Below are 22,643 nucleotides of genomic sequence, written 5' to 3' on the forward strand. Positions count from 1 at the left end.
CCTGACCCCAACCCCTGACCCTGACCCCTGACCCTGACCCTGACCCTTTCCCTGATCCCTTTCCCTGACCCTGAACCCTTTCCCTTTCCCCTGACCCTGACCCTGACCCCTGACCCTGATCCCTTTCCCTGACCCTGAACCCTTTCCCTGACCCCTGACCCCTGACCATTCTGGTCCTGAAGAAGTCTCAGACCCAGCCCTGCGTTCAGAGGTCAGGCCTTGGGAACATGAATGTGGTCCCTCCCAACCCAGTCTACGCCTTCAGTTCCTCCCAACCATAGCTGTCCATCTGGGAGGCTTTGCCACCCTTGCTACCTGTACTTCGTTTCACCGGTTGGTGTCCCTCTCTCAGACATGGTGTCAGCTGGCTTCCTCCCCACGCTGAGCTCAGCAATCAGTGTATGTTTATTTCACTGAACCGAGGTGATGCGTGAAATACACAGCAAAGATTTCATTTTATCCCTCACTAAAGGTGCCTGTAGGGGACAGAGGATGGGTGAGGCCCTCCAAAGCAAATGCCTTAGTGGGGAAGGCAGATGTTAGGTGACAGCCACAGGAGTAACATGCAAAGTTGCACCAGACAAGGGTAACTACGGCTGTGGGGAGAGCCTTTGAAAGGGCCCCAGCATGACTAGAGAGGTGGGGGTGCTTGGCAGAGGTGGGGTTTCAGCTGAGATTTGCAAATGAGCAGGAGTCGGGTGGAGGGTAGGCAGCGACAACGCAAGGTCCCTGTGGGCACAGAGTGACTGGTCTGCAGCTCTGAGAGACTTTCCACTTGTTTCCTCCCCCCACCCTCCACTAAAGGCAGCTAAAGCTGGCTCAGGCCTGACTTAAGGGCAGTAAGCAACTTCTGTAGGAGTGGGAGGTGGGTCATCAGGACTTTCTGTATTTTGGAGCCTCCATGATGTTCTTGAAGCCCAGGCCTGGCTGATGTCTGGTGGCTCAGGCCTGCAGCCTCCGAGCCCACACCATGGCTTACCTCTGCAGGGGCTCTCCGTGTCCTCAGGGGCAGGCCTCCCCAGGGTGCTGTAACACACAGGAGGCCCTGCTCTGAAATAACTCACATTCCAAGGCTGACTGAATGTTTGCCTCTGTGGGAGGGGAGGGCCTGAGTCTCCCTTTGTGCACCACTGCTCAACCCCAGCAGAGTAAAATCCTGAGTACAATGGAATGAGTGTGAGCAGAAGGTCCCCACGTCTCCCACTGAGCTCCCTGGAGGGGGTGATGGGTTTGCAGGATTACAACAGGTGGATTTTCTAAACGCTCTCAGTATATTTCATTTTGACTGTTTCTAAACTGGAAACAATTTTAATTCATACGCTCCATGATTGCCCTGGTATGATAGAGGGGTATAATTTTGTTTCTCCAAAGAATTGGCAAATTAACATATTAGAAACTTTCAAGATGTTAAAAATTTTTGTCTCAATGGTCTTGGAGTTTTCATATTTATATACAAACTGCCGATCATTTGAGAAAAAAACATTTAAATACTACAGCAAAACTTTCAAACATGTGGCTCTTTTCTCTAGTACAACTTTTACTTTTGCTTCAAGCAAGTAGTGGCTGGTCGTCTTTGTTTTCCTACTTTGTCCTCAACGAGCAAATGTTGGAGAGTTTTCTGAGAAGCATAGTGGGGAAGCCTAGGACATAAGGATTTCTGCTCAGCGTTCCGTGTTTGCTGTGAAGGGGGCTGTCTGGAAGACAAGCCCTTTCAGCTAACAGAACCGTTCCCAGTGTGCTCCATGACCTGTGGATGGGGTCAGCTGGCCAGCCCGCATCAAGAACAGGGACAGATTCAAAGCAGAAGCCCTGTTCCGGGAATGAGGACAGTGTGCTTGTGCTCCCATGTCATGAGGGCAGCCACAGTCATTTGGCCACTTTCTGTTGTTTTCTGACTGTGGAAACATTCACCTGGAAAGCTAATATTTTCTGTCACTTTACTATAACTTATAGGAATAACAATGGATTGAAATAAAATGAAATGAACCAGCCAGATGTTAAATATAAGTGGTATCTGTAAAATAAAAAGGATGAACAGTTAAAATGTTCTACACACAAGTAAATGAAGAAGGGCAGAATTCATAACCAATTTGGGTCTTAGAGCATGCTCAAAAATATCTCTTTATTGAAGACTTCTAAATGCTCAAACAACAGAACCTAAATGCTCAAATGGCAAAGGCCAAAATGCAGCTGTGGCCCACAGCCCACCAGGGCCCTGACCCTTAGTGGTGGAGTCTCATGGCACGGTCAGCAGGGGATCCCCTGCCCACTCACCAGACACTTCCTCTTCCTGCCACAGAAAGCCAATGCATAGCCACGGTCATCTCCCCAGGGACGCCCCAAAGCCGCACAGGCCATGTCCCCTGCCCCCCACACCACCCCTTTGTAGTCCTGGAATGCACTGTGTTCATCCTGCCTCAGGGCTGCTGTGCCTGCTGTTCCCTCTGTGCAGTGGGCCTGACCTCTAACCTCTGGGCAGTGAGCTTCATATCTACAGCTGGATCTCAGCCATGCTCTCCCCGTCTTGTCCCCCATCTTTCATTTGGTTAGGGCTATCTCTGTTACTGGGACAGGAGGCCTCTAAGAGCAGGGCTTGCCATCTGTGCATGTCCACGTCAGTGTCCAGAACGCAACTGGTGTACAGAAGAGAGGGGTCCCTCCTCTCTTTGCTGCTTCCCTGGGAGGCACACTTCATGGCCTCTCTGGTGGGGTTAATGAATGAGCAGTATCCATACCACTCCTAAACACAGTTCCCTCTACTTGCCACGGCCTGCGTTTCCTTTCTCTTGAGAGATAAAGGATAAAAATTCAAAGGCAAGCTGGTCCAGTGCAGAGGATGTCTGAGGTCAGGAAGGGAGGGCGAGAAGAATGCCAGCAGTGTGAGAGAGCCTGAAAGAGAAGGGAGACAGAGGGAAGGCACCAAGGGCTGAATCAGGATGGGACTGGCCTGTTCAGGCTACGCCCAGTGCACACAGCTGCTCCACAAAGAGCACCCAAGCTGGCCCCTGCACAGGCTTCCCTTTGGTCTGTGAGTGGAACTTCCATTGCAGAGAATTTCCACCACGCCCTGTAGGTGCATAGCGTTCTGCTGCAAGGGGCTCCCCGAGCACTGCGACTGCACTGATGCACAAAGAGGGCAGCTCCTTTATGGAATTCTCGTTTGATACAAGCTCCATCCACCCTGCCTCACCAGGACGCCCATTCAGCTGTTTCACATATGACTGTTGTCTGTGGCCAGCATATTTCCCAAGGTAATGTCTGATTAAACCTTAAAGTGAAAGCAGAAGCAAATGTAGAATACAATAACAATTGAAAGTTGAAAACCAATTTGAGTCAAGAGCCCAGCCCTTGGAGCTTCCACAGCAGAACCCTCGACACCACGATTCGCTGCAAATGTTGTGGTTCACTGGGCAAGATTCCACACAGAAAAAAAGGCGTTACAGGTGCCATGGGCCACAGGGAGATCTGACCAGACGTTAACCTGTGTGTGACATCCCATGCACGAGTTTATGCTGTAACAGCATGGGCATGTGCTGATAAACAATCCAGAGCGTTTTGGGTTTACCTAAATGACCCCACACCATTCTGATCCATTTGTAACTTGCTGTCTTTTTTACTCAACATGGCCTTGGAGGCTTCTCTGTATTCATTCATTTAATCTGTTGTGCTCCTTTGTATAAGTGCCCAGTTTACTTCTCTGTTCCCACGTTGACGGACATTTAAGGTGCCTCTGCCACTGGCGTGATAGTGCCGTAGTGAGGACTGCGTGAGCCCCTGAACATTGCAAGTGTTCCTGTCAGGTGTGTGTGCCTTTGGGGGATTTCCTGAATGTGAAGTTTCTTTTCCACATCCTCTGTAGTTCACTATCAACACTCAGCAAACACCAAATACTTGAGATTTTTACACCTTAGTATTCTAAAACATTAAATATTTTAGCTTGATACTGTATTTTATAAACACTATTTTTCACTTTACATATTTTTAGGCCATAACTACTTTGCTAAATGGTAAACATGAGAGTTTGTCTACACTTGCATTTTCCTAATTACTAGAAAGTGTGAGCATTTTTGGTTCATTAACCATTAGGGTTTAATCTTTTGAAATGCCAATTCTTAACCTTTGCCCAATTTTCCATTAGACTGACTCTCTCTCTCTCTCTCTCTCTCTCTCTCTCTCTTAGTTTTTAGGAAGTCTTTCTGTGTTCTGGATCCTGATCATTAGTTGGCTACAACAGATTCATCCCCCATTTTCTGGCTTATCTTTCAAATTTATCACCCAGCAATATGAAATTTACATTTAATTTTAAAGTAGTCAAATATCAATCATTTTGTTCATAGTCGAGGCTTCGTGCATTGCATTTATGAAATACTTCCCTATCCAAATCTCATCCTAATCTTCTCTTTTTTTTTAAGTTTTAAGGTTTTGCTTTTCATGTTCAGTTCTTCTATTTGCTATTTATTATTAGTGAGGTAAAATTTACATAACATAAAATTCACCATTTCAGCAGCTTTACAGTGTACAATTCAGTGATGTTTAGTAAATTTACATCTGATACAACCATCACCACCATCTGGCTCCAGAACATTGCCCTTCCCCACAGAGGCTGAAGTGCTTTACATTTCCAAGAGCAATGTGCAATGGGCCTAATCTCTCCATTCTTCACCTCCATTTATTACCCATCCTCTCCTCTTCATAGCCATCCTAGTGATCATGAAGTGGTATCTCACTGTGGTTTTGATTTACACATCCCCAGTGATTAACGATGTTGAGCATCTTTTCATGCGCTCACTAACCCTCTGTGTATCTTTGCAGAAATGTCTATTTAACTCCTTTGCCTGTTGTTTACCTAGGTTGTTTGTCCCTATTGTTGAGTTTTAGGAGTTCTTTCTATACTCTGGATACTAACTCCTTATTGAATATGTGACTCTCAAATAGTTTCTCCCATTCTGTGGGTTGTCTTCACTTTCTTCATAGTGTGCTTTAATGTACCAAAGTTTCTAATTTTGATGGAGTCCAATTTATGTATTTTTTTCTTATGTAGCTTGTGTTTTTGGCTCATGAAGATTTATCCCCATTTTCTCCTGAAAATGTCATAGCTTTAGTTCCTACATTTAGGCCTTTGATCTATTTTTAGTTTTTATATGGCATGTGGTAAGGGTCCAACTTCATTCTTTTGTATGTGGATGTCCAGTTTTATGAGCACCATTTGTTGAAAACACTGTCCTTTACCATTGAATGTTCTTGTCACCTTTGTTGAAAATCATTTAATCATATATGCAGGTGTTTACTTCTGGGGTTTCTCTTCTATTCCATTGGTCTATATGTATGTCATTATGCCAGAACCATACCATAGGAGTTTTAATTACTGTGGCTTTGTAGTAAATTAATGTGAGTCCTCCAACTTTGTTATTTTTTCAAGACTGTTTTTGTTATTAGGGGACCCTTTCAATTTCATGGGAATTTGAGGATCCGCTTTCCCATTAAGAAAAAAAGGCTGTTGATATTTTAATAGGAATTGTGTTGAATCTGCAGATCAGTTTGGGTAGCAGTGACATCTTGATATAGTTAAGTCTTCCTATCCAGGAACATGCAGATGTCTTTCCATTAATTAGATCATCTCTAATTTCTTTCAGCAATGTTTTGTAGTTTTCAGCACATAACTTTTTCACTGCCTTGATTACATTTTAAGTAGGCTTCACGCCCGGTGTGGAGCCCAAGGTGGGGCTTGAACTCATGACCCAAGAGATCAAGACCTGAGTGTAGATCAAAAGTCTGCACTCAACAAACTGAGCCACCCAGGTGCCCATCCTTGATTAGATTTAGTCCTAAGTATTAAATTCTTTTAAGTGCTATTATAAATGGAATTATTTTCTTAATTTCCCTTTTAAATTATTCATTGCTGGAGTATAGAAACACAACTGATTTGTGTGTATTGATCTTGTACCCTGCAACTTTGCTGAACTCATCCATTAGTTCAAATAACTTTCTCGGATCATGTCACTATAAATAGAGATAGTTTTATCTCCTCCTTTCCAATTCCAATGCCTTTTATTTCCTTTTGTTATCTCTAACATCTCTGACTAGAACTTCCAGCACAATGTTGAATAGAAGTAGCGAAAACATGCATCCTTGTCTTATTCCTGAGCTTAGGGAGAAAGCTTTCAGTCTTTCACCATTGTAAATGATGTTAACTGGATTTTCCATAAATACCGTTTACCATGTTGAGGATTTTCTCTCTAATCAAAGTTCTCTGAGAGTTTTTATCATGAAATGGTGTTGGAGTTTTTGAACTATCTTTTCTGTGTCGGTTGAGATAATCTCCCCCCTCCCCCCGCCCCCGTCAGTGTTCTGTTCATCTGACGCACTCCATAGGTTTTTCTGGTGTGGAGAACCTTTGCGTTTCTGGAATCAATCTCACTTGTTCATGGTGCGTAACCTTTCTAATATGCTGTTGGTTTGCATCTGCTAAAGTTTTGCTCGAGTTATTCGTGTCTCCAAGCATTCATCGGGGGTATTGGCCTGCAGTTTTCTCGTGATGTTTTATCTGGCTCTGGGATGCCACACATCTAACAGATGTCTCCATGTCAACTTGCCTTCTCCGCCCCAGCCTGCTTCTCCTCCAGTCTCTCACACTTCAGTCAAGGGGGCCAACCTCCACCTGCTGATCAGGCCTCAACTCCCTGAATTGCTGTTCTGGTGCTGGTTCCTAACTGCAGGCACTAGAATCTACTGTAGCTAATGTAGGCGGCAAGGGATGTATTATAAGATATTGGGCATATTACAGCACCTGTGCGAACCAAACACTTCTACCGCCAATCCACTATGAGAGACACCACTTCCCGCGATTCCTTCCACGTGTCATGTGGTGCGTGTATTAGCAAAACCAGGCACATCTGTAGGCTCGGATGCAAGGGATCCGAGGCATGTAGTTTTGCAGTCTCCGGTTTCTGCGAGCAGGAGAGTGTGCTAGTTGTAGCTGGCGCAGGCCACTGTCCATCTCAGCTGTTCTCTCCCTGACTCCTTTCCCAGGGATCTGGCTGTCAGCTTGTCCTCCCAGCTCTCTCTGCCTCTACTGTAGCCACTTCTCACAACCTCTGTCACTCCCACCTCAACCCAGCCCATCGTTCTCACTGAGACTATGGCAGTTGCTTCCTGATGGGTCTCCCTGCCTTGACCAGCTGTGGTCTCCACACTGCAGCCAGGGTGACATGTTTGCAATAAAAATCAGATAACGTCACTTCCTTCCCACATTCTCTCCACAGTGATTTCTCACAACACTCAGAATAAAACAAAGCCCATTATCATGACCTACTTATTTCTGCAGCATTTCCAGTCTCAGTTGCTTTGCATCCGTCCCCCTTCACCATGCTCCCCGGTACAAAGCCTTCCTTCCTCAAGCACACAGAACCATTCCCACCCCAGAGCTTTTGCACACATGGAAGTAAGCAGATCCCTCCCACACTCTCTTCTGGTCCCTGTACAGTCTTCTCACCTGGACCATCTGCTTTATTGTGCTTTATTCTCCGTTCATTGGTTTATTGTTTGTCTCCCTCCACGGAATATCAGACCCCCAGGGGCTTGACTGGGCCATGCAAGGATTGACCAAAAGTAGGTGATCCATGAGTACTTTGAGAATAAATCAAGCCACCTCAGAATTTTTGGAAAAAACTTAGAAAACACTACTGGCTCTCTGGATACACAACAAAGAAGGAAACAGATTCTTAAAAACTGTGGCTGTTCCTGTGCGGGCTCTGCTTTCCTTTTGCACAACAGATGTGGAAGAGTGAGCTTCACAGGCTCCAAAACCTCCAGTAAAAGTGAGATTCTGGGGCTGCACCCTGACCAGGCATCCCGGGCACTGTCAACCTCCCCTAAGGCCAGCTTCTGGATCCTGGAGGAGCTCACCAGGGACAAAGTCGCCTGCTCTGGAGGCATGTCAACACTCCCGAGCTCTGTCCTGGCAGGTGCTTTGGGACCACACAGGTTTATAAAGCATGGTCCCTAGGGGGCGCCTGGGTGGCTCAGCCGGTTGGGCGTCCGACTTAGGCTCAGGTCATGATCTCACAGCTCGTGAGTTGGAGCCCGGCATTGGGCTCTGTGCTGACAGCTCAGAGCCTGGAGCCTACTTCGGATTCTATGTCTCTCTCTCTCTCTCTCTCTCTCTCTGCCCCTCCCCTGCTTGTGCTGTCTCTCATAAATGAATAAATGTTTAAAATAATAATAATAATAATAATAATAATAATAATAATAATAATAATAAAGCATGGCTCCTATTCCTGAAGCATCATGGGCAGGACTCCCACAAGGAGAGCAGGGGAGAGGAGGATGAGGCAGGGATGGTTGGGGGGCTTTAGGAATAAAGGTCCCCAAGTACTGAGACAGGGCTGGAGGTTCCAGGAGGTAGAGAAGATGATTGAGGCAGGGGACAATCAGAAGAATTCAAAAAGGCCAGTGTGATGGGTGAGGGAGGGCAACTCATCCCTGCCCTCGTTACCTTTCTTTATTCTGGAACCTGTGGCCAGGAGTCTTTCCCTCCAAAGCTGCTCATTTCTCTGAACAACTGAACTTTATCCCTAAATGAGCACATTTGTCCCGCATTGGGTGGGATGAACCAGTGCCCATGTTTCCAGTGAAGGCACAATGCAGGGTTAGAGACCTGACTGGTTCTTGTGTGAGACAACCCCCCACCCCCAACGCCAGTGCGGCTCCCCCGGGAGAGCATCCCCTCAGCCAATGTGTTCACTTGGACGGGAAGAGAAGGCTAGTCCATCTATGCCAGTGGAAATCAGGTACGAGTCTGTCTACACTGGGGGAAATCCGATGCAGCCACTGGTCTGAGAACACTATTCCAGGTCCCGAGGCTTTGTGAGAACAAAAGTAAAAGCAAACGCCCCGCCACCCCCACTCCCACCCGCTTCGGAGGGAGGAGCCCCGCGCCCCCGCCCCCACTGCCGCCCAGGTGAGGGCACTTGGGCCTTGGGTCCGCCTGCGGGAGGTGAGAGCGGCTCCCCAGCCCCGCAGGCCTCCCGGCCCCTCTGCCACCCTCGGAGTGGAGAGGGTCGGCCAGGGGAGGGGGCCCGCCCCGCAGGGAGGGGGTCTGCCGGCTGAGGGGGTCCGCCTCGTACGGAGGGTGTCTGCAGGGGGAGGGGCTCCGCAGGTGGAGGGGGTCCGCCCCGCGGGGAGGGGCTCTGCGGGGGGGGGGGGGGGTCCGCGGTGGGGGGGGGGGGGGTGTCTGCTCCAGGCCGGGGGGGGGGGGGTTCCGGGGAGGGGAGGGGGTCCGCCCCGCGGGGAGGGGTCCGCCCGACTCGCGCCTCCGGCTCCGGCGTGGCGGGCGGGGCGCCGGGAGAGTCGCGCGCCGGACAGTGGCCTTTATGGGAACGTTTTCCTCCGAGGTCGGGACAAAGGCGGCGCCACCATGGCTCTCAGCGCGGCCGACAAAGGCTCCGGCACCAAGGTAGGGTCCGGCCGGTGGGTGGCAGGGAAGGGGGTCTGAGGGCCGCCGCTGCCGGGGGGAGGAAGCTTTGACTCTTCGGTCACTTGAAGATCAGTTTAGCAAACTTTCGCCTTAACCTCATGAATATTTCTGAGAAAAGTGTGGTTTTCGAGACACAGGGCTAGGCTCTGAAGGGAGTGCTGGGGGGGGGGGGGGCCTAAAAGCACCTGTGCAGTGGTTGCTGTAGTCTCGTTATTTATTAGCTGGGCACGGAGGGCGAACCGGCCAACTAGGGCGCTCAAAGACAAAGAAGTTGTGCTTAAAGAAAATACCGATTGATTTGTCGGTTGGAACTCCGTCGATTTCAGTAACGAACGTAGTCGAGGAAAACAAGAGGGGCCTTTCAGGTTTGGAAAAGCGTGAGACACAGGGCTTTGTATTTCTTCCTGCGAAATGCAGAAAGTGTGCTGGGTTTGTCTCCCCTTTTTCCTGTGAAGCTGGATTACAGAGTGTTTGGTGTAATAATTACACTCTACTCCTGTTACCCACAGCACTTCGACTTAAAAAGTTTAGTTGATACTTTAAGGTGTCTAATTAAGAATTAAAACATGTAATTAAAAAATTAAGTTAAATGCAGTTGAAACTGTGCATAATTAATAGCTTACGAATCTGCTGTGTTAAACTGGCTGAGCTTTAGGCGGCTGTGGGCGCTGGGGGTGGGGGGGCTTCTCAGCTTCACGGAGGGATTTCAAAGTGGACAAAGTGAGATTCTGCTTTCCGTCTCCCCGAACCTGCTTCAGATTCGCGGCCTCTCTGGGTTGGGAGGAACTTCAGATGTCCCTTTTGCTCTCAGTAGAAATACACTCAAATTCTGAGACAGTTACCAGCAACACATTTCCCTTCCTGAGGGACCCGTGTCCGTGTTGTGTGCCGGACATCCGACACTGAGGTAATAAACCCACTCCTGACCCTGATGCGACCCCACGTCTTGATCTCGCTGTGCTTTGGGGGACAAGTGGATGGTCCAGGTGGGCCTCGAGAGGACGGCTAACCTGTGGCACCCAGGGCAGGCCTCATCGTTTCATCCCATTCGTGCGGGCCTTGTCTGAAATGGCCTCTGTGACACGTGGACCCTTGTGTCTGTGTCATCCTTTGGTGGTCTCCCATGAGTACTTTCTTACTTGTAAAGCATCCCAAAAATGCCAGGCTAAGGAAATAAAGTCGGCCCTGAATTTGCCCCCAGGCTCTCTGAGATGTGCGCTCACTGGTTGTATCATCCAGCCAAACACAGGAAACCCCAGATTCCCAGATCTCAGCGTTTTTTTGTGAGAATAATTCAAGCCCCGTTCACACGCCACCGCCTGCCTCCCTCCCTCCCTCCCTCCTTCCCTCCTTCCAAACAGAGCTAATGTGCGTTCTCTCTGTGTTTGAACAAAAATAAAAATCACTCAGAACCTGCTAGTCACCCATCCTACACCGAGAAGCAGCCCTGAAGCAGCGCGGGTTTCCTCTCCACACAGCTGTGCCCTGAAGCAGTGCACCCCTGCTCAGGATTCACCCTCCTGCCTTGTCAGCTCTGGGCTCCTTTTCCTGTATCCCTGCACCCCTGGCAGGGCCTGCCACTCAGTCGGTGTGTACCTAGTGAGGCAGGGAATGAAGAGAAGGAGGTGGGGGTACAGAGGGGTGGGCTGAGAGGCGGCAAATCCTGGCCTGCATGTGTTGATCCTGGGGCACCTTGAGAACCTGGGGTCCCCTGAGCAGAAGGCATCCATGATACCCATCTACCCTACAAGGGGCCAGGGAGGGCAGGTGCCTATGGGGTGGGAAAGAGACTCTGGACCCTGGCCTGGTGCCTGGAGAGCAGTCCTGGGACCTTGGAGGTTTGATGTGCACCCACATCCGCCCTCTATTAGCTGTTGCCCTTTGGCCTTGTAGCTCGGCCTCTCTGAGCTTCAGTCTGTTCATTGAAAGGAATAATCACAGCCTGCCTACTTCAGAGCACCATATCGGTTTACTTTAAAAATGGATATGTAGATGCTTCTTGAAAGGTAACCCAGCTCATCATTCAGCTGAATGTTCCTAAGTTGAAGGCTTCTTCTGTCCTTAGAGCTGGGATACCTTTTCAGGTGTTTCTAGGTGCCTCGGTTCACACCTGGGCCCAAATTCTCGAAGAGCTTTCAGATACTGTTAGACAAGTATCTGACCTTACAGAATTTTCCCCAAAATTGATAAAATCAAATTGTGGCTCAGTTAGTTGAGCGTCTGACTCTTGATCTCAGCTCAGGGTTGTGAGTTCAAGCCCTGTGTTGGGCTCCATGCTGGGCGTGAAGCCTACTTAAAACACAAAAACAAGCAAACCCCAAAACCAAACAAAAACAACAAGAAAAAAGATACTTTGCAGTAAATTTCTTCTACGTGGCTTTAAAACATCTGATGTTTCTAAACCCGAGAAAGGGATGAAATCTAAGGCCTACAACAGTTTGGGACATAAATTAATTTGAAATTCGGCACTCGAGTTGTTCAAGTCAGCGAGGTGGCAGGTATGTGCACCTGCCCCACAGAAATGTTACCTGCCTGTAGCCCTGGACCCAGAGACCCCCAGCCTCAGTAGGTGTCACCCTCAGAAAGCTCCCCTGGTCATCCTGCCTGCACCCCTTCCACAGCCACACACCCCCAGCACCTTTCCTGCTTGGCTTCACCATACTAGGGCCTCCGTGGGAGGGTCTGAACTAACCTCACCTTGTGCCTCACCTTTGTTGACCGCCTGTCTCCCCAGGCAGTACCGACTTTGCTTCATTTCACTTGCTTCTCTGGTGCTTATAATAGTGCATGGCTTGAAGTCGGTGCTCTACAAATGTTTGGCACGTGGTGCTTGCCCACCCCCTCTTTTGAAGCCCATTTTGATTCCCCTGCCCAGCCCCAACCTCCTGTGGGCCACACAGATACAGAGCCTACCCTGTGGGATTCCTGTCTACTGCTTCGCCCCTGACCTAAGCTAACATCACTTCCTGGGACTTTTGAGAATGAAAACAACCACCTCAGAGGGAGCAGCTGGGTTACAGTTGAGTCTGGGAGACCTTGTCTAAGTGTCAAATGGTCAAAGCAGGTCCGAGACAGTTATAGGGAAGGCTTGACAAGACCCCATTCGAGGTAATGAATGTGTTCTGCATGTGTGTTTTGGGGTGGGGACAGTGGTGCACGGAGCAGAAGAGAAGAAATGCCTGAGTTAACTTTAAATGAACAGAAGGGACAGCCAGGAGAAGGGTGACCCGCCCCTTCATTGTCAAGTAGAGGAACCACGGTTTGGTAGACAGCTTTGACCCAGAATTAGCCGCAGGCCGGTGTTCTTCCCTGGAGAGTGAAGAGGGCAGAATGACTCTGGGATCTCTCCGGCTCTGTTTCCTGCCAGGATGGGACATAGGGCAGTGCGCCACCATGGCAGAGGGCTCGGTGACTGGGGATGCATTCTGTTCAGCCAAGTTCCAGTCCTGGTTTCCCCACTGAGTGAGCAGGCAGGCAGGCAGGCCCCTCCATCCTACCGCCTTTAGGACAGGGATAACAGTAGTAGCATAATGTGCTTAAAACAGTGTCTGGTATATAGTAAGTGCTCGATAAACGTTGGCTATTATTCTGGGATCCTATGATAGAAAGGGAGAGAGATTTTCCTAAAAATAAGAGATGAAAAAAAGGTTTTTTTGTCTTTTATCTTTGAAGTCCCTTAAGGAAAAATATCCAATGAAGTTATCTTCAAGGTATGTTGACACTCAAAGATATCACCGAGAAGAGGAATTACAATTATAATTATTTTAATAATATAATTGTCTATTTTTTAAAGAAACGTCTTGTGGAAGTGACAAATCAATAGGCCATGAACTCCACTTGAAATCAAGGGTCCTGGAGCCCTCCCTATGGCTTATTCAGAAAGACTAAAGAAAACGTAACTGGGATTTATTCAGCCTAGCACACCACACTGGGTAACAGAGTGAGCATTTAGTTCTCAAACTGAGAACACATTTGCATGTCCAGAGACTCTGACCTTCTGAGACCACAACCCAGAGGATCTCGGTGACCAGTGATGCAGGCAGAATGTAATCTCTCCCTAAAGTACAACATTTAAGTAGGAAAGCACATGGGAGAATTGGTGGGTAGGGCAACAACAGCAACAAATGACAACAGATACTAGCACAGTTTGTGAAAAGTTCTGGAACTAATTTTTTTAAATACTATTTTGAGGTGAAATTCACATAAAATAAACTGTTTCAGAGCAAACAATTCAGTGGTATTTAGTACGTTCCCAGTGCTGTGCATTCCACTACCTCTGCCTACTTCCAGAACATCTCCATACCCCAAGTAAAACCTCACACCCATGTAACAGTTTCTCCCTGTTCCAGCCTCTCCCATCCTCTGGAACCACAAGTCTGATTTCTCTCTCTGTGGATTTGTCTACTCTGAATATTTTGTATAAGTGGAATCATATAGTATGTGTCTTTTTTATTCTCAAATACATATAACATACAATTTATATGTACTGACTGTTAGTCCTCACAACCCCTCCATCCTGTGAATCTGAAACTCTGTCACTGTTAAACAGTGGCTCCTGTTCTGCCACCACCCCCAGCCCCTGCCTGCTGACGTTTTACATTCTGTCCTCATGGTTGTAACTACTCTAAGGACCTTATATAGTATTTGTCTTTTTGTGATTGGCTTATTTAACTTAGTATAAAATCCTCAAGATTTTATTCATATTGTAGCATATGTCAAAATTTGCTTCCTTTTTAAGACTGAATAATATTCTGCTGCATGGATATACCACAATTTTCTTATCCATTCATCTGTTGATAGACATTTATACTGTTTCCACCCTTTGGCTTTTGCAAATAGTGCTGCTATGAACATGTGTTTACAAGTTTTTGTGTGTAAGATATTTTCATTTCTTTGAGTATATTTCAGGGTCATATGGTAATTCTGTGTTTAACTTTTTGATGAACCACTGAACAGTTTTCAACAGTAGCTGAACCATTTTACATATCCACCAGTAATGTATGAGAGTTCCAATTTCTCCACAGCCTTACCAACAGTTGTTACTTTCTTTTTTTTTTTTAATTATTATAGTCATCCTAATGACTGTGAAGTGATATTTCATTGTAGTTTTGGTTTGCATTGCCCTAATGACTACTGATGTTGAGAACTTTTTACATGCTTGTTGAAAAAAAAAGTCTATTCAAGTCCTTTGCCCATTTTTAAGTTGGGTTCTTTATCTTTTTGTTATTGTGTTCTAAGAGTTCTTTATATATTCTGGATATTAGACTCTTATCAGATGTATGGTTTGCAAATATTTTGTTCTATCTGTTGGTTGTCCCTTTACTTTCTTGATAGTGTCCTTTGATGCACTAAGTTTTGTTTTTTAATTTTTTGATGTTTACTTATTTGAGAAAGAGAGATAGAGAGAGAATGAGCAGGGGAGGGGCAGAGGGAGAGAAGGAGACACTGAGTCTGAAGCAGACTCCAGGCTCTGAGCTCTCAGCACAAAGTCCATTGTGGGACTCAAACCCATGAACCTTGAGATGATGACCTGAGCAGAAGTCAGAGACTTAACCGACTGAGCCACTCAGGTACCCCAAAGTTTTTATTTTTAATGAGGTCCAGTTTATATATTTTTTTCTGTTGTTGCTTGTGCTTTTAGTGTCATATCTAAGAAATCATTGCCATCTGCAAGATCATGAAGATTTACGTCTGTTTTAGCAGTTTTCTGATTTTAGTGCTTATATTCAGGTCATAGATCCATTTTAGTTAATTTTTGTATTTGGTGTGAGGTAAGGGTCCAACTTCATTCTTTTGAATGGGGACATCCACTTTTTCCAGCACCATTTGTTGAAGAAATTATTTTCTCCTTCTTAAATAGTCTTGAAACCTGGGTTGGAAGTCAACTGGCCGTAATTGTGCAGGTTTATTTCTGGATCTTCAGTCCTTTTCTGTTGTTCTGTGTGTCTGTCTTTATGCCAGAATCACACCGTTTTGATAACTGTAGCTTTGTAGTGGGTTTTGAAATTGGGAAGTGTGAGTCCTCCAACTTTGTTCAGGATTGCTTTGGCTGTTCAGGGCCCAGTGAAATTCCATATGAATTTGAGGATTATCTTTTCCATTTCTGGGAGAAAAGGTCATTGCAATTTTGAGAGAGATTGCATTGAGTTTGTAGACTGATTTGAATAGTATTAACATTTTACCAGTATCAAGTCTTCCAATCCATAAACCTGGGATGTTTTCCCATTTCTTTAATTCCTCCCAACACTGTTTTGTAGCTTCCAGTGTTCAAGTCTTTCATCTCCCTGGTTAAATATGTCTTAGGCAACACTCACCACTGTTATTCAGCGCAGCACTGGAAGTCCTAGCCACAAAAATCAGACAACATAAAGAAATAAAAGGTGGGGCGCCTGGGTGGCTCGGTCGGTTGAGCGTCCGACTTTGGCTCAGGTCATGATCTCACGGTCAGTGAGTTCGAGCCCCACGTCAGGCTCTGTGCTGACAGATCGGAGCCTGGAGCCTGTTTCGGATTCTGTGTCTCCCTCTCTCTCTGCCCCTCCCCTGTTCATGCTCTGTCTCTCTCTGTCTCAAAAATAAATAAACGTTAAAAAAAAATTTAAAAAAAAAAAAGAAATAAAAGGCATCCAAAGTGATAAGGAAGATGTAAAGTTCTCATTATTTGCAGAAGAACTGCTATGCTATGTACAGAAACCCTGAAGACCCCACCAAAAAACTACTAGAACTGATAAATGAATTCAGTAAGGTCACAGGATACAAAATCAATGTACAGAAATCTGTTGCACTTCTGTACACTAACAATGAAGCAGCAGATGGCCAACACACTGATGTTCAACATCACTTAGGGAAACGTAGATCAAAACCACAGTGAGATATCACCTACACGTGTCAATGGCTCAAGCCAACAACACAGAAAACAAGTGTGGGTGAGGATGTGGACAAAAAGGGAACCCTCTTGCACTGTTGGTGGGAATGCAAACTGGTGCAAGCCACTGGAAACAGTATGAGCTTCCTCAAAAAATTAAAAATGGAACTACCCTATGACCCAGCAGTTGCACTACTAGCTGTTTACCCCCCAGAAATGGAAACATTAATTCAAAGGATATGTGCAGCATTGTCTACAATAGCCAAACTATGGAAGCAGCCCAAGTGTCCATCAATTGATGAATGGATAAAGAAGATGCAGTATATATATACAATGGAATATTAGTCAGCCATAAAAAAATTATGAAATTTTGCCATTTGCAATGGCATGGAGTGAGGAGAATAATGCTAAGCAAAATAAGTCGGAGAAAGACAAATACCATATGATCTCACTCATGTGGAATTTAAGAAACAAAACAAATGAGCAAAGGGAAAAAAGAGAAAGAGAGAAACCAAGAAACAGACTCTTAACTATAGAGAACAAACTAATGGTTACCAGACGGGAAGTGGATGGAGTGAAAGTAGGGAATAGGGATTAAAGAGCATACTTATCAATGATGCAAAAAATAAAAAATAGTAAAATAAAAAAAAAAGTATCTTAGGCATTTTATTCCTTTTGGATGCTATTATATACTGGAATTATTTTCTTAGTTTCATTTTTGGATTGTTCATTGCTAATGTATAGAAACACAACTGATTTTTGCATGTCGGTCTTGTACGCTGCAACTTTGCTGAACCCATTTATCAGTTCTAGGTAGGTTTTTTGTGGATTCTTTGGGATGTGCTATATATAGGATTGTGTCATCTATAAACAGAGATCATTCTACTTCTTTATTTCTAATTTGTATGCCTTTAATTTCTTTTTCTTGCCTAAGTGCTCAGGCTAGAACTTCCAGAACAGTGTTACATACCAACAGGGAAAGTGGGCATCCTTGGCTTGATTTTGATCTTAAGGGAAAAGCTTTCAGTATTTCACCATTGAAGTTAGCTGTGGATTTTTATAAGTGCCTTTTATCATGTTGAGAAAGGTCCTTTCTACTCCTAGTTTTCTGGAAATTTTGATATGAAAGGGTGTTGGATGTTGTAAACTGCTTTTTCTGTATCATTTAAGATGATCATAGACTTTTTCCTTGGTTTTATTGATGTGATATTTTATATTGATTATTGAACCACACTCGCATTCCTGGGATGAATTCCACTTGGTCATGGTGAATAATACTTTTAGTAATGCTGCTAAATTTGGTTTCCTGGTTTGTTTATTTGCTTGTTGGTTTGTTGTAAGATTTGGAATGAGTTTTATAACTCTGCTTTTATATTCCTTTTTTTTTTTTATGTTTATTTATTTTTGAGAGAAAGTGCTCATGCGCTGTGAGCCAGGGAGGGGCAGTGAGAGAGGGGGACAGAGAATCCAAAGCAGGTTCTGTGCTGACAGAAAGCCCAATGTGAGGCTTTAACTCACGAACTGCGAGATCATGACCTAAACCAAAGATGGACACTCAACCGAGCCGTTCAGGTGCCCCTATAACTATGCTTTTAAATGTCATTATATTGTACGAGATATATCTTAAGAAAGTAAGTTTTGAAATGAGAAATGATCTTTTTAAGAAAAAAAGTTTGTGTCAAAGGCAAACATATGAAATGAGTAGGAAATCTGCAGAAATTTGAAACCAGTTTTTAAGACTTCAAAATGTAACTGACTGGAGAAAAATAGTCAATAGGAGAAGGTCTATGTGAGGTTAATCCATGTAAAACATTTTGGTAGTGCCTGACACTAGAACCATCATGTTGCCATTGTGGGGCGTAAAATCAGGCACACACACAGTGCTTGCTTCCCCCTTAACATTACAGTTTTCTTGTCTTACAGCCCCTGCTGGCTGTCAGCCAGGACATAAATCTTTGTATCCTTCACCGTGTTTAGCACATGGTAGGTAATCAATGAATGCACTATGGTATTCAGTGTGGAGAGGATAGTGGGTGCCTCTGTGAGCATCTTTTTTTTTTTTTTAAGAGAGCACGAGCGAGCATTGGGGAGGGGCAGAGAGAGGAAGAGAGAGAGAATCCCAAGCAGGCTCTGCACCAGCAGCACAGAGCCCAACTTGAGGCTCAAACTTATGAATCGTGAGATCATGACCTAAGCTGAAACCAAGAGTTGGACGCTTCACCGAGTGAGCCAGACACCCTCTGTGACACCTTTCTCTCTCTCTCTCTCTCTCAAAATAAATGCATAAACTCTAAAAAAAAAAAAAAAAAAAAAAAAAAAAGGGAGGGAGAGAAAGAGGACAGACAAGGAGGGAAGAGACAGCAGAAACAAGGGGTTGATTGATCAGGACCAATGGCCACATCACTTATTATCCAAATTGGATCGCTTTGAGGGGAAAAGAAACGTAATGCCAGGACCATAGGTGAAAAATCTGGGAAATGCCGGATAGGGTTGCTAGCCTAACTTGGGTGCTCCTGCCTTCTGGCGACAGCATTCTAAACAACGGGGGTAGGTCCCCACTGTGGGTGGGGGTTGATCATAGACTGGGTGCCCTCGGTCCCGCTGTGCGTGCCTCTGAGCCAGACTGTGCAGACGTGCTGGCTACAGAAGCCACTAGCAGAACTGCCGTGTGGAGCCAACCGGCGCCCCACCGGCAGGTGTGGATGCACCCTGTCCTCATGTCCCTGCATACTCATTGTGGCCTTCCCAGGTCCAGGCTCCTGTGTGCTGGGCCAGGCCACCGCTGGGAGTCACGCCTCTTGTCAGTGGTTTCCCAATGTGCACCAGCACCTCCTTCCCTCTGTCCTGCATTCATCGCTCGTGCTCCAAGGGCTCCCTCTGTTCGGGATTCCAGACATTGGTAAGCCACCTGCTGTGCCCACTCTGAGTGTGGTTTTGGGCTCCAGACTCCAGCCTTATCCTTAGACTCAAGATGCCCAACTGTCTTGTCCAGTGTATCCTTCTCTACCCCTCTCTCAGGCACCCGTGTGGGAAACCTCAGGGACCTGTTCACGTCATGTACAGCCATACTTGCCAGACGACTTTGCCTGGGGCCACTGAGCTTTGTGGGCCAGCTCAGTGGTGACTTCCTGAGTCAGGGAGACAGTGAGAAGTGTGATTTAGTACTCCAAGTGCATCCATCACAGGTTTCTCATTAGAAAAGCTTGTTTGTTGTTCTTATCATGTATACAGAATTCACATTTTCCCCTAAAAATCCTTAAATTGTACTTAACCAAACTCCCAGTTACCTTTCCTTCCTGCACATCAGTATGGCCTCATCATATGTCCCTATGAAGCCTTCCTAGCCAGAACTTTCAAACTTGAAGCCTTCGTTCCACTCTCCTTCTGGGACAGGCAAAGGTGCTTCAGCCCAGACCCAGCACCAATTCCCGAACAACCTCAGCCCGGTGTCAGCAGTCAGCACCTGTCCCACTCAGACTAAAGATGGTCTACATCACAAAGTCCTTCAGGAAAAGTACAGGCATCATTTGTAACTTAAAAATATGTCTGTGGTTTTCCATTAACACCACATTAGAGCCTTCTCATTCATGGTTAAAATGAAATGATTTTAGGTAGCCGGGTGCCAGCTACCTTCAAGTCATAATCAAGCTGAGAAACACTGACCATCTGAGAGAGACTTTTCTAGGATGCCTGTGCTCCTGTTTTGAAGAGCCCAAATCAGGCTGATTCCCAACCTTCATCACAGCTGTGGCTGGGCCCCTGCTCACAGGATGCTTTGGGGGAGATGTTGGGGTCGCATTTTTAAACTACTGGTACAAATACACAATGTCACACTCCCACCTACCACGTTTGTGCCTACTCTTCCTTTACTTGTATTGGAATATAACCAGAAAGTATAAAAAACACATGTAATTCGTGATATAGGTGGAGTCTGCTATCACAAGTACAACTCAGACAAATTGGTTTCAATCCTCCCTCAAGAGTACTTGGTTCTCTGTTGGAAATGTGCGTGAGAAAGGTGCGGGCAGGCCAGGTGTGCTACCTAAAGACAGATGCCAGGCAGATGCTGGCAAAGCAGCTGGACTCAGACAAAAGGGAACTTACTGTGGTTTTGCAGGTGGTTTCTTTCAAGCAGTTTAACAGTAATGTGAAAACAAAAGGCCAACACAAAACTTGGAGGGAAGAAATCTGTTTTTCTCTTTATACATGAAGAGCCACACATCAGGTTGGGCTGACACATTTCAAGTGCGCTTTGGTTTCTTGCCAAAGGGTTTTCTGGGTAAATTAGGTGGGAAAGAATGGTTATGATCAGTCACTCCCCTAAAGAACTGCAAATAGGGGTTCGGGCCTGTCTACATGTGCGTTGTACGTAGCTCCCTCAAGCTCTGCTGTGGATCAAGGGCTCGATGCAGGACTCAATGTGGGAAAGTCAGGTTTGGTATAGTAATTAGGACTGAGGGACATCTTCAGGTTGGCATAATCTTTTCTGGTCTTGCCACAGTTGGACGGAACAAAACTCTTTCTTGCAGCTGAAGTCACATTTCAGCATGAGGGAGCCAATCCGCATTGATTGAGTTAATTGTCGCTCTTGCACACTCTTTATCAGGCACCCTCAAAGGGCTAAATTCAGTCAAAATGTCTCAAGAACCAACATTTCATTCTCAGTTTGCATTCTGTATTAAAAAGTAAAAAGCTTTAATGTTCTTTTAAGATGAAATATGTTCTTACCTTTGTGGAATGATTGAAGTAGATTCATAGTATTCTTCCTGTTTTACAAACGAAGAAACCAGATATGCAGAAGTCTTGGGGACTTTGTCCTATGCCACGGTCAGTGTAGAACCCCGGGCGATGTTTACAGGTGGTGTCCCCCTGAACCTGCTCTTGCCTTGGGCCCCAGGATGCAGCTCACCACCTGGCCAGCGACAGCTCCTCTTTACCGGCACGTCCCCAGGGGCACCTCCGTCCCTTCCGGGGGTCTGTTTCTCATCCTGCCAGCCCTGTCTCCCTTCTTTCTGCTGCTCTGGTAGGTTTTCTTCCTCTCTATGCTGAAGGCAGGACCGTGTCTGTTTGTGCAATTACTGCAGGACTAGCAGGTGAGCAGCAGAGCAGGGTCACTCCCTGGTTGCTGCTGGCATGATGGGCTTCCCAAGCCAGGGCAGGCCTTGCTCTGGGACCTTGTGTTTGTGGTTGCCTCTGTCCTGGTAATGACCAAGTGAACATGTGACCCGTGGCAGGGACGGTGCCTGAGCTTCCCGTGTGCACCCGTAGTCACCTAATAGATGCTGGCATGAAAGGTGCATTTCGAGACTTTCACAGCTCCCTAGTTTGGGAGTGTCCTCGTTGTATATTAGGCTACTAAAAGCAAAGAAGGATAATGAGGACCTTAAATGACTGCTTTTTTAATGCATTTGATGTTGAGAAGAAATTAATAACACCCCTAGAGACAGAGCCGCTGGGTACCACCCTCAATCACAGTCAATCACATTGACTGCTGCTCTCAAAGCACACATGGAATAAAGCTGTTCCTGAACGAAATCACTGACAATTAGTTGGAACTTGGGTGTTGAATCAGAAATGGTGGTGTCAACCAAGCCCTCACTCATCCAGCATCTTCATCGAGAGATGTAGCTGTTCTGGAGCCAGAGTCCCTGCAACTCATGGGGCAGCAGACAGGGAAGGAGGGTGGGGGCTGCCCCTTCATCCACCCACTCATGCCCCTTGGCTGCCTTGCAGGACTTCCTTCCTTAAGGGTGGGGTCAGCAAACTTTCTATGAAGGGCCAGACAGTAAGCCTAGAGGCTTTGAAGGACCATTCTCAGCTCTGCCTTTGTAGCACAGAAGCAGCCATAGGCAATGCATGGAATGAGGGTGTCTGTGTTCCAATAAAACTTCCAATATGGGCACTGACATGTGAATGTCATATAGTTTCCACGTGTCTGAATTAGTATTCTTCTTTTGTTTTTTTTTTTCCCGACCACTGGGGTCATGGTTTGCTGACCCCTGAGTGTTGCATAGAGACCAGCAGGGACAGAGGAGCTAGGGTGGCGCCAGGATATCCCCACACCTCCAGGTGAAATCCTGGATGCTCCAACTGGTGGTTAGAGGATGAAGAGGCAGCTTTTCCAAAGAACACCTAGTGGAAGATTCTGAGTGTGTCTGGTTGAGCGAGATTCCCTGGAAGATAAAACCTCCTCGGTTCTAGGCAGATTCTGACATCAGGCCCCCATAGGTAGGATGGAATGCCTAGTGACAAAAGTGCATAATTAACATAGACTTTCAGGACTGGGTGTCTCTGCCCATCATGGGA

At 46.2% G+C, this 22,643-nt stretch overlaps 1 protein-coding gene across 4 annotated transcripts in view; it reads left to right on the forward strand.

Moving 5' to 3' along the window:
- The first annotated feature begins 8,940 nt into the window (after positions 1–8,940).
- The window catches only part of PLEKHG4B (pleckstrin homology and RhoGEF domain containing G4B), an 81,194-nt gene continuing 67,491 nt past the window's right edge, over positions 8,941–22,643 (forward strand). For 3 of the 4 annotated variants that reach the window (XM_060634254.3, XM_081795897.1, XM_060634253.3), the window contains exon 1: positions 9,282–9,454. In XM_060634254.3, coding sequence (XP_060490237.3) covers positions 9,416–9,454 — 39 coding nt within the window. In that variant the 5' untranslated portion in view covers positions 9,282–9,415. Of the gene's footprint in view, positions 8,996–9,281; positions 9,455–22,643 lie in introns of those variants that run through there. The other variant, XM_060634252.3, reaches the window with a different exon arrangement.

Source organism: Panthera onca, chromosome A1 (genome assembly GCF_046562875.1).
Source record: "Panthera onca isolate mPanOnc1 chromosome A1, mPanOnc1 haplotype 2, whole genome shotgun sequence".
NCBI classification, from domain to species: domain Eukaryota; kingdom Metazoa; phylum Chordata; class Mammalia; order Carnivora; family Felidae; genus Panthera; species Panthera onca.